We start from the raw sequence: 18226 nt of genomic DNA, 5'->3' as shown, positions 1-18226 counted from the left end.
TGAAACAAACATGATCAGTCTGTGAGAGGTCCATTTCACATTTGAAAAATAGCCCACGTTATTAAAAGAAACTTAATTATCGACTGAGACTAAGGACCTAGCCACGCAAACGAAACAAGACATTCTACCTTGGAAAGCCCCACACTCTCTAGTACTGCCGAGTTTCCTTCATGATCGACAGTATCGCGTAGGGGGTGAGTGGTTAACTCATTTAGCTTTAAAAGCTCTTTTTGGTGGTCTGTCACAGATGCTCAGGTATCCACACCAACTACACAACCGTTTTAGATCATATCGTCCTCTGAAATAGAAAAGCAGCAGTATCCAGCCTTCGGTGGGATATGCGGACTTCTGATAGTTGCGCCCATGAAATTCTGACAAAAAACGCCACCACTAACCCTCAGTTTTAGGAATGCAATGAAGACCGATTGCATATGATGCACATTCTAATTAAGGGAATAAAAGCGAATAGCGAACATGATACCTTCATTAGATGGAGTTTCCTCCTATGCACTCGATCGCTTTAGAAGCAGCGCGTAGCTGATCGATATCTACTTAAACGTCCCATGTGATTTTTGTCATTTCGAGGCTAATGCCTCTAAAAAATTACTAATTGTGGGAAAACATTACAATATGCAATAACCTGACCAGGTTAGCTCTAATCTGCTTCCCCACCTTGAAGTGTTCAGAATACTCTCATTTCTGTGAGATTGCAAATGATCGTAAGTAAGCATTACTGCCGCACAACCACACCAGTGTACCTGGTCATCAGTACAAAGTAGACGGTAAATATTTCCTTCGTCTATATCAGGTTTTTATCTTTCGGAACGCTGGTCTTGGAAACCCACTTAGACAATCAACAGGTGTTGTTTTAGGCTCGCGCTGTGGTGTTTCGGTTCTATAATCTTGCTTGGGGAGAGAAAAGTCGTCATTGCTTCCGTCTTGATAGGCTTTCTTCTCCAAACACACTCCCCCAGTATAGAATATCAAAGTTTGATACAATTTTAGTGTGGATGCATTAAGTACTGGTCCAGAGCTATTTGGTACGTAATTAACTATAAAATTTTACCTACCTTGTTTTTGACGATAGAATAAAACAATTTCGATTGTAAAAAAAGACTAGAAACTCCCGAACTGCCATTCGATGGGCCACAAAATTCCACACGAAGAAGGTAAGTCTCTGTGGGAGCGCTACGCAAACAGAGTGGAGTTCGGTGACCTTGTCTGCCACGAATCTGTATAGACCTTAGTTACACAATGGAGCGTACTGGTTTTCTACAAGTACTGCTGAGTTCGTTTCAGAGGGGTTTGGTAAACAATCGGTGGATTTATTGCTGGGCAACGTTTCGCTTTTGACACAAAAGCTTCGTCAGGCCAAGTGAGTAAGTAAGTAGGTTGATTGCTGAGTTCATTATTTTGCTTGTAGGTTGTTGCGCGAGGGAACCAAGATAGCCCAACACTAATTAAAGGTTAAGATGAGTCAACACATTTAACCAGTGAACTCCTCTTTTTTGACTACCGACGAAACGTTCAATTATTTTCTTCCATCCTATTCTGTACCGATAACCCCTGTTTGCTGCACATAGTTTGGAAAATGCACGACAATTTCACAAGCCTTCACTCGAATTTAGATTCATCTACGAAAGCTTCGTGTCCAATACGTTACGTTTCGATGAACTTCTGCGTCTGCTTTTTGTGATGCAACATTTGGTGTAGGAACTGAGCATCCCGAACTCAGATGCCCCGTAAAATAGAAAAGTCACCGTTTATTTTTCAATCACTTGATGTGAAGCTAAGTGCACCGTACCAACTGACCATCAAAGTAATTATTCCTAATGAGTCCGGTTAGTTACGGATTCTCTGAGTTCTACATTATTTGATTTGAAATACCAAGAGATGATAATCTTTAAGTTTTTTCATGGCTATGATAGCCGGCTTAAGCCGGATTGTGATAAACAGGTAAAGAGAGAAATTTGAAGATTCAATCGAAATCTTTCCCATAGGTGGAATCAATCTCAATCTCAATCAAAAAAGGGCGAAACTGGTCGTCGGTTGTCGACGGATTTTCAGCAAACTATGAGTAGTATATTACAAAGAAATCAATCTATGTTAAAACTCTTAGAAGTGCTATAAAACCAATCCAGCTTTTTTGGGTTCATCTCTAGTGTGCATCTCTTGAAATCTTGGGGCTTTCGGACAGAAGGCTTAACCACTTAGAAATTCATTAGGTATACATGAGTGATGTTTTTGCAACAAGAAACATCTTGGTTATCTGGCCTAGCTGGGTTTCCCAAGCGGGGTGAATTCCTGTAGACCATCACGATGTCTGTTCCATTGAACAAGTGTGGGCACCAACCTCATACGCGATGTAAGACAACGCCTGTAACAGTGAAACTGACACTAACCATTATCTGTTACCGATGCATTTACCCATCAATCAAGTTACTACATTTGTTCTGGCTGAAATTAAGACTTCGTGAAGACAAAATATGAAATCAATTGTAAACTGACAAGGGGTGATTTAGTTTGAAGGTTGGTGACGCTAGCAGGATATCACTCTGCGTAGTTCGTCCCACTTTCCAAGCCTTTGTCACAAGTGTGCATCAAATATCTGACGAGTTTTCCAGAGGATTTTACGTGCCACACACGGCGTTCTGAAGGTATCATTACAAGATGAAGTCAAATTAGACTCGACAGCAGAACGATGGAAGGACTAGGTAATGCCTAACCCAATAATTTTACCTTCTAGTTCTGAAGCTGAAAACCAGGTGAGCTGCTTCCACGTGATACACCATCTCTCGATCTTTCTTTTGAGTCAAGAACAGCCTTAATGATTGGATCTCGTCCGTTGAATGACAGTCACCCTAACTGGAACTTCGTTCGCTCTGTCTCCTCACGCAGAGCTGAGTCACTAGACTTTTATCTCCATCGACGTCTACCATTCACTTTCCCATTCGCGCACTTTGGTCGCTTCGTGTGCGGAAAGACCAAGGCTAGTCACGTCGAACCCCGCCAACGGCAACGTGACCTTTAGTCCAGATGTCTGGTTCAGTCCGTTTGTCCCATGCGACTGGGGCGCGTTGTTAATCTGACACACCAAACACTTCAGCCCCAACGCCTTTTGTGACACTCCAACTTTCAGTGGGCCGGCTAAAAAGGTTCACACCACAAAGACCCCTAGACGGTGGGCCAAAGACGGCCAAAGATTTTGTGAGGGTTGTCTGGCTTGCTGTCTAACGTGCGCAGAGGCAGACTACTCTGAACCGCCTTCTGTCCAGTAGGTATTAGACATGCGGTTCCAATCGATTTATACCCACAGTGTAGCATCAAAATGCATACCAAATTACGCTGCACAGAGTCAGATGGTGCTGGTGTAGGTGCGCACACACCTTTTGCTTTATCGATCCAATAAACGCAGTGTGATGAATTCAGACCAAGAGAACCGCAGTTTGTGCATGAGTGACATACACAGAAAAGGCGAAACCAGTGGTGTGCAATCTACTGGTCCCCCTAATGTTGGTGCATGCATGAGGGCGTGTAAGTATATCATCACTGTCCCCGTACCAACTGAGTTATTTTACACGTGTATCTAGAATACCAGACATACCCGATCAGGGAGAAATGGCACTTCACCAACACGTAGGGCTCATAGTAAGCACTTGGAGAGCTAACTAATCCTAAGGTAAGAAATTCAAGCAAGTTGCTCTTGCTGAAGTGAAACACAGGCCGTGAAGTGCTAAGCAATACATGAGCAACCTGGGCGCTTGTGAAATTTTGTTCTTTCTTGATTTTTGGCAAGACATGAGTGGAGAAGTTTGCTCTAGTGTAACCGGATTCCGAGTTGGAACCAGAGATAGTCAGAAGCCTGACCAACATGACTATGAACTAAGTCATACAGTCACAAAATAATTCAACCTCTGATGGTTAACGCGACGTGAACTTGCACACACAGAGTTACACGTTTTCATGCTTATGGAACCGAGATACCATTTCTAACTTATGAACAAGTCACAGGCATGCAAGAGTGAACCGAAATTGCATGAAATTCGTCAGATACATCCATCTACATATCAATTTTATTTTCACGGAAGACTCGCTAATTCATTATATTCTTCAACTGAATGCGTTGCACAAAGACTGGTTCATGTTTCATCTGGTATTATATTCGACATATCGTGGTAAACCTTCATGAAGGAAACTACTGACAAGGTTGCTGAAATAGCCCACAACCGGTTTCGCCCTTCTTGGTGCTCATCAAGTGGGTGCAGTCCTCGAGTTTCCGTCCATCTTATGTTCTACGTGGACCCGAATTGAACGAGATTCAACAAATACATTCATTTGTTCACCAGTTTGAACTCACTTGAAGTTCAACTGAGGAATATAACGAATGGGAGATTCAGCTGTGGTTCAGATGAGTAACTCCAAATTGATGGATGTACTTGATTGTACTTCCCTGGGACTGAAAAACATGGATTCCATTTGATCCACTATGAGAACAGTTAGAATGCCAGTTGTGGAGCGGCCCCACCATGATGATATGAATGACTATTTTTTACATTCAAGCTTCGCTAACGCACTCACGAGTCCAACTATTCGGGAGTCATTGTCATCAAGAAATTAAAGCATCGCATTCAAAGCTGTCATCTAATTATGACCACTGTGAACGCTTATGCTCCGTTTTATGCTAGATCGAGGTAGAGTTCTGCGAACAACTTCAAGCCTTGATCGTTTGTTGATAGCTTTTGGCCTGACTACGAAAAGTGGTACAGTATCAACGAATTATCCGGCTTCTGTCAGCACTGTTTTGGTGTTTGGTGGACCGGTCAATTTTGGTGACATAGTCGGCAAGTTTCATCCACCTCACACTTTCACTATCCAAAGCAACAACAAGTAGTATGAAGGTATTGCGGGGAGTACTGCGCTGCCTTTGATGGTAAATCCCGTCGTGGAGCCGAAATAAAAAGCAGGCGTGATAAAAAGCAGTGTGATACTCCCCCAATTCATGTCCTTCTTTGAGCGGTTTAGGCGATGACGTTAAGGTTGACCAAACACCTGGAAAATATGCTCGCTTCGCACAGGACGGTAACAAAGGTTGATATTTTCGTAAGTTTCATGTCCTTGCTGTTTCTTTGGTCACCGGCTTTGAATGAGCGCAAACAAACTTCATCACTTTACGGTTTCATCGTAATGAAGGAGGAGTGAGGAAAGTAAGGCGGAAGGATTATGCTCATCCAAAAAGTTGAGGCCACAAATAAAGTCCCCTCCAGTCGGTTACTCTGGTTAAAACTATAACCAAGGTTTTGTGAGCGTAGATGAACAACTGACAGATAGTTAAAAACAATGCCAATAGATTAGCATTCGAAGTAGAAAAAACTTGGGTGCTCAAATTGATGTGCTATAGTTGATGAACTGTTGGGGAAGATTCTGCCTCAATCAGTTAGTGTAAGACATTATCAAACACAGTTGGTCTAAAAAGAGTATCACCATAAAAATTTACAGTACCGAGGGTAGTTGCGCGTGATAGACTATTCATTTCTCGGGGTAGGATTTACTGAATAGAACAATTCTTCGTCTTTTTTTGAGGAGCCTTACGCCAATACGCGGTCAAAGCGGACCAGAATTATGACCAAGCATGAATCTAAAATATTTACGAGAATGATATGAACGTGGAGTCTACAAATCCCGCAATCACCACCAACTGCGCAAAAATGGTACATTAGGTTTCCAACGTCTGTGGGGCTGTTTGACCAGGAGGTCCTGACAGACAGGTTAGTCGACCAGGTTAAATTTTCATTCGTTGGACTTCGTTAAATCGTCCCGGATGTGTTTCAATGATATCTCACTCCCGATTTATGGAAGCTGTCTGCTTGACTTCGGGTCATAGATATGTATATTTGTACGCTCTGTGTTTTGCGCACGGATGCTCCACCAGATTGAGACTGAGGCTGTATGCTAGCCAATCCGACAGCTTTTGGTGAGAAAAATGCGCTCGTCCCCTGAGAAGCTGATAAATACGAGTGGTTGTCTTGTCTAGTTGAGGTGTCCTATCTTTCTGTCTACTTAAATCAACAGGTAACAATGCTTGTTCCAAAGACGATGGATCAAGATTCTGAACGCCTATCCATAGTGTTGGTCAGTTCAGATCACTCTAAATTCATTCGAGGGTAAATCAACTCTTTGCGAACAGCCTCGGTAGGTCTACTCACACCTTCACAAAACGAGAAACTTTGTAAAATTTCTGCAGTGTTACAAAACAAACTACCTTCAGTTTAGATCGTATGTCTTATACTGAATCCTCTATTGCTTAGAGGTAGCAAAGTAAATATATCATCATTCATGACGGGAGGAAAGTCCTAATGGATGAACACAACTCATGGAAGTGAAACGGATATGATAATCGAGTGAGAATCTACTCCAGCCGAGGAGAAGGCCTTAGTAGTCTATCTACTGGGCTAGTGGACAACAATCATCGGCCTCTAGGAGCAGGATGCGTAGACTTGGTTACTATCTGTAGGCCTGGAGTCAGAAGTCACACCCGACAAACTTAGCTATTGAAAGTCAATATGTTGTTGTCCCATGCTAATGTTGTCTCTCGTTTCGCGAACAGGTAGGGAGATGGAATAGTTCAGCAGGATGAAGCTCAATAACCAGATGGCAAAAGAAATATCACCATTATAGTACAGTTACAACACGGTGAGGTTCGCGTCGGTTACGTTTTCACGAGGAACCACTTGTCCTTGACAATGCGATCCATCATATTTCGAGGGCGTTCCCTCAGATTTGTCACCGAGATAGGAAAATTTGGCGCTATTCACCATTTTAGCATCTTTTTATTCTGTATATAAATCCGAATCTGCAAGGAACATCCTGAGAACTCTTCGACGGCCCAAGACCAGTTTTGCCCTTCTTTGGGTTCATCAGTTAGGCGCAGTCCCCAAGTTTCCATCAAGTTTGAGCTCAAATTGCCGAATGCGCTCATTTGCACGCCAATTTGATTTTCACGGGAGATTTACTTGGATTCCAGCCAAATTCCTCATTTATGATATACTTCAGCCTACTTGGGTAGCGTTCCTTCAGAAAAGCAGATTGCCAAATCTCTAATATAGCATTAACTGGAACACGAGACATTCTTTTTGCAGCACATTCAGTTGAGCGATATCATAAACGGCAGATTCAACTGCAATTCACTTGAGTACCCATGAAAAACAAATTTGTGTGCAAGTTAGTGTGTTGCGCAAACCGACACTCCACTTCGGACAAAGGTGACCTAGTTCTGGGTTGATTCGGTTAATTGTTCGATTCACAAAATCTATAGGGAACTAATATGAAGTTAAACAGTACACTATTTTTCATAAGAAAGTTTGCCTCTATTTTCGTAAAGCCCAGGTTTCTCACACTACTAGATGTCTTCGTAGAGGTGTGTAGTTGCCGGAGGGAACCGTCAGCATTATTTTAGTTAGCAATGTTTGTGTGAAAGTCCCTCCTGAAAGCTAACAACCTCCATTTCTTTTGAGGAATTCTCGGTCCCCACTCAATGTTCCCGCTGGATGAGTCAGGTGAACCTTCTGTCGGTTCAAACTAATGAAGTACACTCGGTCGCTCAGTTAAGGCAATGTATTTGACCTTTTTGTCGAAATCGCCTTTGTATATATACATATCTGTGGCATATATAATGTGTTTGGAAAGAATTCCATCCTTCGCCGCCGAGACAGTTCGTTTTATGGGTTTCCTCTCGTCTGTAGTCCTTGTGCTGGACCTCTTTGCAGGACCCTCTTTTTATTCTGCACACAGGCATACACTCCAAGCAGAAAGCAACTTCAATTCAAACTGAGCAGTCTAAATTCACTTGCTATGAGTGAAAATTTGAGCCAGACAATTCACCCTTTCACTGATACTTCGCGATTCCAGGTTTACCAACTCGTCCTACTCTACTCTCTAATCCTATTCTGAATAAGCAAATCACCACAGAGCAAATATATTGATTGGTTAGCTAGAAAGTGTATGCGTGCTAAACCTATATCGCTAGCAAGTGACTAGATATGGTAGTTAGCCATTCGACCAGAAAAAGTCATCCATCTTGTGATAAGCTCACCAGCACTTTGAATATGGGAAGCCATGTCCCCAATTTGTCCTGTCTTATCTAGGATTGGAACACAGTAACGATTGGCTACTAGAGCCTAACTGAGACAGACATGGTGTCATGTTCAGGTCAGTTTTGATCCCTTTTGCAAAACCAAGTAGATGCTTCTAGAAGCAGAAGTTTGTTGTTCATAATCCTACCCAGTCAAATGAGTGTGCCTTTGAGTTATTTTCAGTAGTACAGCGTGTTTCATGCAAATGTCGGACAAGGGATTTCACAGCGTTGGGTTTACCGTTCTGTTAATAGGCTTTTCTATATGAACCTCGGGATTTTGTTACAAAGGTAAAGCAATGTTAGTTTTTTGCTACCAATCAGCCACTCCACTGACATTCCTCGGCCTAGCACGATACCACAAGGCCGAAGTCACCTTGACTTGTTGTCGCCCTCTTGATCTCATGTACCGTTTCCCATTATCGTGATGCTTTCTTTAATGCCTCCGAGTTAGTGGACTACAAAAGGATGCTAAACTCATATGGTGGGAGCACATGTTATTTAATCTATTAACTGTACCCAGAATACAGTATTTCCACTCAGGTGGACTCAGCTAGAGTGAAATCAGCCGGTGCGATTTGAGGGCAACCGCCTCGCCACTCCGGCTGTTCGGGATAGTTGGGCGTGGTGGACACGTGAAATCACACAATGGCGTACTTCTCAACTGGCGTTTGAGGCAAATGCGCACAAGCCCCACCAACAGAGGTGGTGTTAACGCCCTAATCCCACGCGCTTGCTACCGTCTTGGCAGCAAACGAATGTTTCCTCTGCGTGTCCCACCAATTTCAGGTCATGAGGTTCCCTTGCAGCAGATAGGGACACGTTTGGTGGTGGTCTGTCTGGCGCTGCGTGTGTGCGCGTGTAGCGAGCGCGCGTTGAACAATGCGGTTCACATACAGGCTAGTCTAACTGCGATCTGAATAGCTGCTTTCCACTCGCAGTCAACGCATGCGCGCACGCGTCTCTCGCTCTTTCTGGCGCGCGCATGCCCTGCGGGTAATCAATACGGTCCGCGCGCGCGACCAAGTGCGGCCGCCTAAGCTCAGCGAGCGACGAAGGAGACCACAGTTGTTGATTGGTTGGTGTTGGTAGACCAATGAGTGGCGAAAAACCTGACCAGTGCTGGTCAATGGCTCTCCGCCTTTTCTTTCACTGCCGTCATGTGGGCTGGTTTTCGCTACCCCAATTAGCCTGCGAACCAGCACGAACACAGGACCCCATACTACGGGCGTAGTCGCCACAGTTCGACCGTTGGACTCGAATACCGAACTCGCTGCGTGTGTGCGCGTGTAGCGAGCGCGCGTTGAACAATGCGGTTCACATACAGGCTAGTCTAACTGCGATCTGAATAGCTGCTTTCCACTCGCAGTCAACGCATGCGCGCACGCGTCTCTCGCTCTTTCTGGCGCGCGCATGCCCTGCGGGTAATCAATACGGTCCGCGCGCGCGACCAAGTGCGGCCGCCTAAGCTCAGCGAGCGACGAAGGAGACCACAGTTGTTGATTGGTTGGTGTTGGTAGACCAATGAGTGGCGAAAAACCTGACCAGTGCTGGTCAATGGCTCTCCGCCTTTTCTTTCACTGCCGTCATGTGGGCTGGTTTTCGCTACCCCAATTAGCCTGCGAACCAGCACGAACACAGGACCCCATACTACGGGCGTAGTCGCCACAGTTCGACCGTTGGACTCGAATGCATACCGAACTCAGTGTATACTGATTACGGAATATTGACAGAGCAGTATGCTTCAGCGCCCCTCTCTCTTGCCGGCATCCATGCGGGCTACGTGCCGCACAGCTACTGCACCCAAACAGGCGGATCCCGTACCAGTCCCGGTCACGGAACCGGATTCGAACTTTGCCTCATTTTGTGAAGATGAAGAGATTATCATAGTTGAACCTACTGATCCAGATGAGGACAGGTTAAAAAGATGTCAGCTGACCGTGACTGAGAACGTCAGCGAAAGTCGATTACCGATGCAACACCAAATGGAAAACGAACCTGTACATACAGATAACTCTCGGCTCGTTACTTCCAGTTCCCTTCCTGTTACGACAACTCCCGTCATACAACTAACCGGACAGGTTAATCCTGGAACTGCTGGATACGTTACTCTGAATGACGCATTACAAACGCTTTTGCCGTGTATATCTCGACCGGCTCCGCTCCCTGCTGTTTCACTCCAGCCTGTTCTGACAGCAAAGTTCGGAAGTACATCGAACTTGGTGAACCCTTGTGTGATTTCAAACCCAATCGCAACACTACTGCTCCAATCTCCTCAAACCGCTCCGGTCACAACTTCCACCAACACACCAGCCATGAATGTAAGCAGCTCTATTAACGCTGCATTTGAGGAGACCACGAAATTAGCACAGTCTATTGCACCTCTGAATCCACTAGTTGCTGCAATTTTGGTCAACTGTGCCACTGTAAATATGATCAGTCAGCTTGCTGGATCCATTTCAACACCCATCTACAACACAAGCGCGTATAGTGCGGCCAGCACGATGCAAACGGGATCTGCGTTGAACGCATTACTGCCTACCTTATTGTCAAACTTTACACTACCGACCAGCATGTTTGCCACTCCAACCGATTCAAATCAACGAATTTCGAACGGGTATGCGAGTACTGTGTCAACTACTCCCTCAATACCGCAGTGTCAGCCCACGGTACTAGATAATGCAACAACTCAACAGGTCTCCACCGATCAGATTAGTTGTGTTACTTCATCCGCTACTACCTCTCCTTCAAACCCCAATAATTCCTTTACCAAAACTGCTAGTCGTGTTAAACGTTTTAAATGCCCTGAACCGAATTGTGGTGCAGCCTTTTACAGCCGATTCAATCAGACGGAGCATATTCGAACTCATACCGGTGAACGGCCTTTTACGTGTCCCAATCCTGATTGCACGGCTGCGTTCAAGAGGAATCGAGACTTGCGCGAGCACTGGCACTTACACCTTCAGGATTCCACAGCCACGCTCAGCAACTCCTCACATCCCATTAAAATTGATGATGACGAGGAAGAGTCTGAAGTAATCCGACCAATAGATGAACATATACCCAAGCAATCCTCTCCCTCTGTCTCGTTGGAAAAGAACAATTCGACCGATCTGTTAAATTCACTGCATATGTCTTCACAGTCAGACTCGGCTAACGAATCAGGCGATTTGGAGAATAGAGTTGATTGGGGGTTGGCAATTCCTGATCCTGATCCTGAACGCTATCACTGTACCTATCCAGGATGTGATAAATCCTACGCAAGGCGACACAGACTCAACCAACACCTTTCAACGCACACCGGTAGCGGCCCTATTCGCTGTGATCAGCCCAACTGTCATGTCCGGTACTTTTCAGAAGAGGATTTACAACGTCACAAATTAGTCCACATGTATGCGAATGATAAACTTCCTAGGCGTCGACATGCATGCCCCTACCCAAATTGTGACAAGGCTTACTCGAAACTGAACAAGTTGAAAGAACACCTCCGTTCCCACACAGGAGAGCGCCCCTATGTGTGTCGAGAGCCAGGATGTGGTGCCGCTTTCATACGGCTGTACGGAGTGCGACGTCACGAATTGACCCATGTATTTGGTCGCAGACGCGTAAGACGTTTGACCCGGTTTCCGACAACGTTGGCTCATGTTTTACGTACTGCGGGTTATGCACCAATGCCGAACGGGTTGAACGGGTCTGTTCCAGAAAACCAGTCATCAATGCTATCAAAGCCTTTAAATTCAAGTGAAACTAAGCCAGATTGTAACATTGATACCCAGGCAACACAACCCCGCCTACTACCGGCTATAGCACCAAAAAATCCGGCAATAATCTCCCAGAGACCCATGTCCCCAATTACTGGTCCGCCTGGGATAAGGAAACCACATGTCTGTCCGTTCAAGGACTGTGGTAAAGCCTTCCCTAAAATGAACAAACTACGCGAGCACATATGTCGACATACAGGTGAGCGGCCTTTCGTTTGCGACAAATGCCAGGCTTCGTTTGTTCGGATGTATGACCTTCGAAGGCACAGTAATATCCATCTACGTGGAGCGGAACCCAGAAACTCACACCGCAACCTTGCTCCGAGACTCTTGGAAACTGGTGAAAACTCGATAGTGTCACTGACTGCGGATCACGAACAGACCAAGCTGGAAGTTCCTCCTGATCCACTGACCTCATGAATGCCACACATCTCGCCTTTCTCAAGCCGTCAAAATTACCAGGACGCCTGGCAGTTTCGATCATCACCTTTGTGAATAACTGTTGAACGAGTCCGAGATGCCGGTATGTTTGCTGTTGTTCTCGTGTACACCATACTCAGTTTTGAATCCCTAGTCACATGAATTTTGCTTCCTTGAAACAGACTTATTTTAGACAGTATGGTTTGGGAAAACTCTTTTTATTTTGTTATTTGTGTGCGACTTAGTTAAACTTTCTTTCGACACGATCTCACTTATTGGATTTTTAACTGCATTTGATGACGTGGAGCATTGTAAATGTGGTTACTGATACTTCAACCTGTTTTGTATAGCTCCCCTTTCGAGTGTGAATGCGATAACTTTACATTCATTGGTTCCACGGTGCACCTATTATTCACCAACGTGCATTTCACGCTGTGTTGTTGTCGTTGTAAACCTCGTGACCTTATCACGTGATTGTGATTCCACCGTTCAGCTGACATTTCCTCTTGTTCACAGCCCACTTTTTTCTCCCTCTCGATGTACACAAGTTGCGCGGTCACCAAACAACACTCCTGTCAGTTTCTATTTTTGGTTTTTCCTTCACCTCGGTTCATAGTGTTAATTCGTGCTCTGAGTTCGTGTTCTCTTTGCGGAGTGTATTTGTTTGTACTGTTGCATATCGTAGACGGTCCCTGCACTCAGGTTATTCGAAACAGGAGCAGCACATCAGACTCCGCTCTCTCTCTCTCTTTCTCTGAGTGAATTTTGTGTATCGACGTGATGTATACATCCATTTGCACACCACTTATGATAATGAGGGTCCATCTCCACTGAGCTCGGAACATGGTAGCACAAATGGTTCCGTCGATGCAAAATCGATCAATGCACTTTGGTTGTGAAGGTTGTTCAATATGTAACCCATGTGCACTTACTGACCTAATCGTGTGATCAAAGTTTCTCGCTGACTTGGTTAAAAATCAGCCAGAGACGGCTGAGCAAGCCTTCAGATCACATGCATTCAAAAAAGATGTGGTGGTGATAAATTGCCTGTGCAGCAAATCTTTGAAGTGTGGCTATCATCTCAGTTCTTCAGCTATGAACAGCAAACAGAAAGTAAATTGTTTCAGGCAGTTCTAGTTGTTCTCACCAAAAAGAAGGTAGTGGGTAACTGCATGGGTGGTTTGACCGTGGTGAGCAGTTGAAACATGCTCCTGAAGTACAGATATTAACTCATTTCAACATTTTTGTAATGCACTTCTCATAAGGTTGCTGAGAACTCCTCGACAGCCCACGACTAGTTTCGCCCTTTCTGGAATTCATCAGATAGGTGCAGTCCCCGAGTTTCCGCCAACCTTATGTTCTACTTGAAACTAGGTTGCAAACTTGAAACTTAGTTTGCAAATCAGTTCAACATTCTTTGACTTGAGCTTTTTTGAGTAGCCTTCGTCTTTGCCTTTTTCCCAGCCTGTTTTTTCAACTACTTCTGACTCTGATCAGGCTTCCACACAGTCGAGTAAGTTAATGGCCTGTTAATCATAGTCAAAACAGCTGCTGGGACGACATCTCGTGCATCGACCGTGAGATATGAGGAAGTTGAGGCCTGTGGGCATGCAGCAGACCGCATACCTTCCCAACCGAATTCCTCTGGAACTTACGTAAAATACGTGACTCTGATAATGGTGCCAGAAACCTGACATCCTCGGCCATATTCTACCGCTATAGACATCAAACAGTTTGGTTAAGGGGCCAGGTTACGGACCGGAAGGTTCGTGGTTCGAACCCAGCATCTCGTTTGCTCTTGTCTAGGCCTGGAGAATCTAACAGTAACCCAGTCCTCGTGCCTCCCGTTGGCATGGCAGTTGGGCATCGAGATGGTGCTACGGCTGAACGATACCATTTTCAGTTCACTGTGAGGCCCACTGAAGGCTTACCGAGTTGTCAAAGGTGTCCATTCGAAAGTAACGAGTAGTGAAGAAATGTTGCGCTCTTGAGCTTGAATTTCGTCTCAAAAAGCCATGAAGCATTCCAGGGCTTTCGAGTCATTTGTTCTTCGTCCGTAGTACCTATCTCACATGGTTCAAATCCTCAACCATCCCAATCCCGAGGACGAGTGGATGGTCAACATTATGGTTGAATCCGATATAGCTTGGAAGAGTAGACTCTGGTTATGACGGGGAAACCTAGCATTTTAAATGGACGATACTTTGAGAAAACCAGATATGTCAAATTACCCACTTACCCTTGGTTGAGTTTAAGGAGGGTTAGCAGCCCGTACGGGGAGAACTACATATTGATTATGAACCATAGTTTAAACAGAATTTGGTTTTTGTTGTTTTGGGCATAACGTCCCAGAAGCGGTCGAATAACTACACGGAGATACCTCCTGACGATTCGAATATCTACTGCTAATCATTCGTTTACGATAGATGTTATGACCTTGTGTACGCGTAACGGTTACACTATGACGCTTTATACACCGATCTAGGTTAACTGTCCGAGCGGTACTCATTGTGATGCAGTAGTTCTTAAGAGGCACTGTTTGTCCACAAATACTGGTTCCCTAGAAAAGGCCACCCATGAAGAATTATCAGAATAGTGCAGGTGTTGAAGTGTCCCTTCTCGAGGTGAACATCCTGTCCATTTGTCTGAATAAGCATCGAAACGCATCACATTCTGGGGTAGTACTGCAGTAAAAAAAAGAGCTACTAAGGGAAAATAGATTGTATATATATATATATATAAATTAATCATCATCGTCTTCAAACATCAACATCACTGTAAAAATACAGGACTGTGGCATCACAGTGGGAGCAGTTGCGCACCAATCTACAATATAGCGTTACAACAAATTCTTCCTGGTCATACCATCTGTTTGGCAGGTTATGGTTCCGATGTACAATCCTTGCTGGCATTTCAAACATCTCACCTCAATTTTGAGCATAATGATCTTTATTGCTCTGATGTCCATGCATTGCCCTGCTGATGAAGTATGCAGCAGTTCAATTTATCCACAGAAAGCCTCAATAGTGACTGGCTGATTTCAGTTATACGGGAACTTACCGGTAAATTTACGGCACATTCTTGACTCCTGCCCAAGTTTGATCCAGAGTTGAACTGTGCCCTTCGTATGTGTACTACTTATTGAACATTAAAATGCGATAAGAATTCATGTGGCCTCTTCGGATTGGTGAACACTGGCGAAGGAAAAGCTGTTGTTTGTTGCTTGGCCTCCAATTCCACCCATAGATTATCTACGTTTGATACCGATAAGGTCATGTTGCGAGATGCCTGATTAGCTCGGAAGCCAAAATATTTGTGGTGCGAATGCCCAGATGTGTGCACATGAGAAAGATTCGCGCACGACTAAAGTATCCCGATTTTTCTGGAGAAAATATAAACCCAAGGGCATTTGGAGTGGTTTTTGTTGACCACTGCGCCAATGTCCCACAACCCATCGGTTCAAAACCGATTGTCACCGGACTGAGAAGCAATACAGGGATGACGGCAGGTGTATTTTTCAGTCACATCGGCAGATTCAAGTGGTCCGATTAACGGAACGAATTCACAGTCTATATAGCTCCCGATCTGTTATGTGTGGCTCACAGTACTTCTGACCTGTTGCAACGGTCACAGCTATACTATCTGCTCTATGCAGTCTAATGACTGCCAACGTGATAAAGTAGTGAAAACTTTCAGGCAGCGCCGAGCTCACGACAGCCGACCATGTGTTAGTTGTTTCCCTCACATTGCTAACATGCGATTGATCGTAATTGAGAAACGTGTCACGTTCGCCACATACTCTCATTTGCACACGAATTCGGTTTTGACAGGAGGCTCAACTGAAATGTTTAGGATTTTCCATTCAAATGAATATGTAGCACGAGACCGCCTCGTGATTCTGTGGGGGCGTGATGGTTCAGTGGTTAGGGCGGGGATTTACTGACTGGAAGGTTCGTGGTTCGAACCCGCTCTCTGCCACTCGACTTCCCCTGTCTAGGTTTGAGCAATCTGGCAATATCGAAACTCTCGTGCTTCCTTTGGGTGGTACGACAGCTAGGTACCGTAAGGATGTTGCTACTGAATGATTTTTATTCATGATTTAGTTAGTGCGATATTCGGAATATCGTATTACATCATCTAGACGTAACATACTGTTCATAGAGTTGCAGAAAACCTTCCGACAGCCAGCGATCGGCTTTGTTCTACATGCGGCTCAAATGGGCGCAGTACCCAGGTTTCCATTAACCTTTAATTCGACTTGAACTTAACTTTCAGGGCATCTGCTAACTGCTTTCAATTGCACACTAATCGTGCTTTGACTGGAGACCCAACCGGATTCAGCTAAATCTCTTGTTTATGATGGCGTTGTTCGGTGATTTTCAAGGATATTCGTTCATTTTGGCGATGTGCCCTAACTTCGTCAGGACACTAGTGAGGAGTAGAATACGAACTGTTAGGATTCAACTTGCCTACGTACTTGTAACGAAAGTAAAAGATGTGGCATTTATGAGGCAGACAAATAGCAACAGAAATCGAAGGAAAATCGGCATGACATATTCATTGGTAAATTGCATTTAGGTCAACGGGACAGTCAACTGAATCTCCCGTTTACACTATTCTTAAAGCAGTGTGTTATGACAGAAGGCGTCACACCTCTTCATAGAAGGGTGGGTACTGGTGAGTTGTATGATCAACATAAGTTTCTGATCAATACTTCGAGTGTGCACAAAGCTGGCCATCTTGTGTTGGTAGAAGCTGCTTCACTGAATCCTAGCAATCTTGGAGTCGAAACACGCAACAAGGTTGACGATAAACTGTGTGGGTCTCAAAGACTGCCTTTTTTCTGGTATATGGTGCGCTATCGATGTTCCTGAAGACACAGTTTTCAATGGTACACCAATTTTACTCGTTTTGGACTGTGATATCTTCACGAAGGAATGACACAAATATAACGGCAAATCAAAGTGAACCGGCGAATCTATTACTTCTTATAACCAGCCTGCAGCATGATGTGCCTATCGATTGAGGAGGCATTTAAGCGTGCAGGTGGGAACGTTTAATTACGTTTATTACTGTATAGTCACCTAGGAACGGCGTATGCAAGAACACCTCATTTTCGGGACCGCATGATTTGACCCGTTTACACCAGCCCTACTATGAAGTTCGCTGAACCGCAGTGATTNCCAGCCCTACTATGAAGTTCGGTGAACCGCAGTGATTGGGAGTCAAAAGTCGCGTCTTCAACGCCCTGAAAAAGGGTATAAAACATCAAGGGAGTGGTTCAGAATATTAGAGATGGATAGACGAGTTAAAAGAATGTGAGTTAGCGGTCGTCCAACAAACAACTATGATTTGATTGAAGTTCCACTCCTCAAAATTTACAAAGATTCTTCGAACGAACACTCCATCGTTTCTCTTCGTTGAAACTACCCCTCACAGTTCATCTTGCTGTTTTACAGGGAGTTTGTGACGCACAGAATTTCAAATTATTGTATATCGCTCAAACGTGTTATCCTTAACCGTGACCGTACGACCTAGCAGGTTTGACTCGCTCCCAGTGTTTGCCAAGGCCAGTTTCTGGAATCCTCACCGTCGATATTATGGGACTCCACAGCAACGTCTGGAATGATTAACTTTTCGACAGCTATACTCCTTGTGGTGTGTGGTCTTCCCAAAAAGCTTACCTCTGTGCCCCGTTGAAGTGTTTGTACGACAGGCCTTCACGTTAATCGATCTGATAGTATCATTCCAACGTTAAGCAGTATCAAAAACTTACTAGGACCGGTATACCAAATTCGTGAGTTGCAAAATGGTTCGTTCTAGCGGTCATTTTCTTATGGGAGGCAGGACTGACTTCGACAAGTTTACAAGGACATGTTTTTTTCATGGAGCGGTCTCATTATATCAGATATATATA

At 44.5% G+C, this 18226-nt stretch overlaps 2 protein-coding genes across 2 annotated transcripts in view; one reads left to right on the top strand and one right to left on the bottom strand.

Annotated features, from left to right (window-relative positions):
* Positions 1 to 9867: 9867 nt before the first annotated feature.
* T265_08332 (hypothetical protein) lies at positions 9868 to 12309 on the top strand (the record flags this gene model as incomplete). The annotated part of the gene is made up of 1 exon (XM_009174098.1): positions 9868 to 12309. One exon carries the CDS (start codon positions 9868 to 9870, stop codon positions 12307 to 12309), a length of 2442 nt encoding a protein of 813 aa, XP_009172362.1.
* The window catches only part of T265_08331 (hypothetical protein), a gene marked incomplete at both ends in the record, with an annotated part of 18644 nt that continues 10290 nt past the window's right edge, over positions 9873 to 18226 (bottom strand). The window contains one exon of the mRNA XM_009174097.1: positions 9873 to 10027. Within this exon, the coding sequence (XP_009172361.1) occupies positions 9873 to 10027 (155 nt within the window). The remainder of the gene's footprint in view (positions 10028 to 18226) is intronic.

Source organism: Opisthorchis viverrini, assembly GCF_000715545.1.
Source record: "Opisthorchis viverrini unplaced genomic scaffold opera_v5_215, whole genome shotgun sequence".
Lineage (NCBI taxonomy): Eukaryota > Metazoa > Platyhelminthes > Trematoda > Opisthorchiida > Opisthorchiidae > Opisthorchis > Opisthorchis viverrini.
The sequence above is the reverse complement of the archived record's forward strand: the minus strand, read 5'-3'. Positions and strand labels throughout refer to the sequence as shown.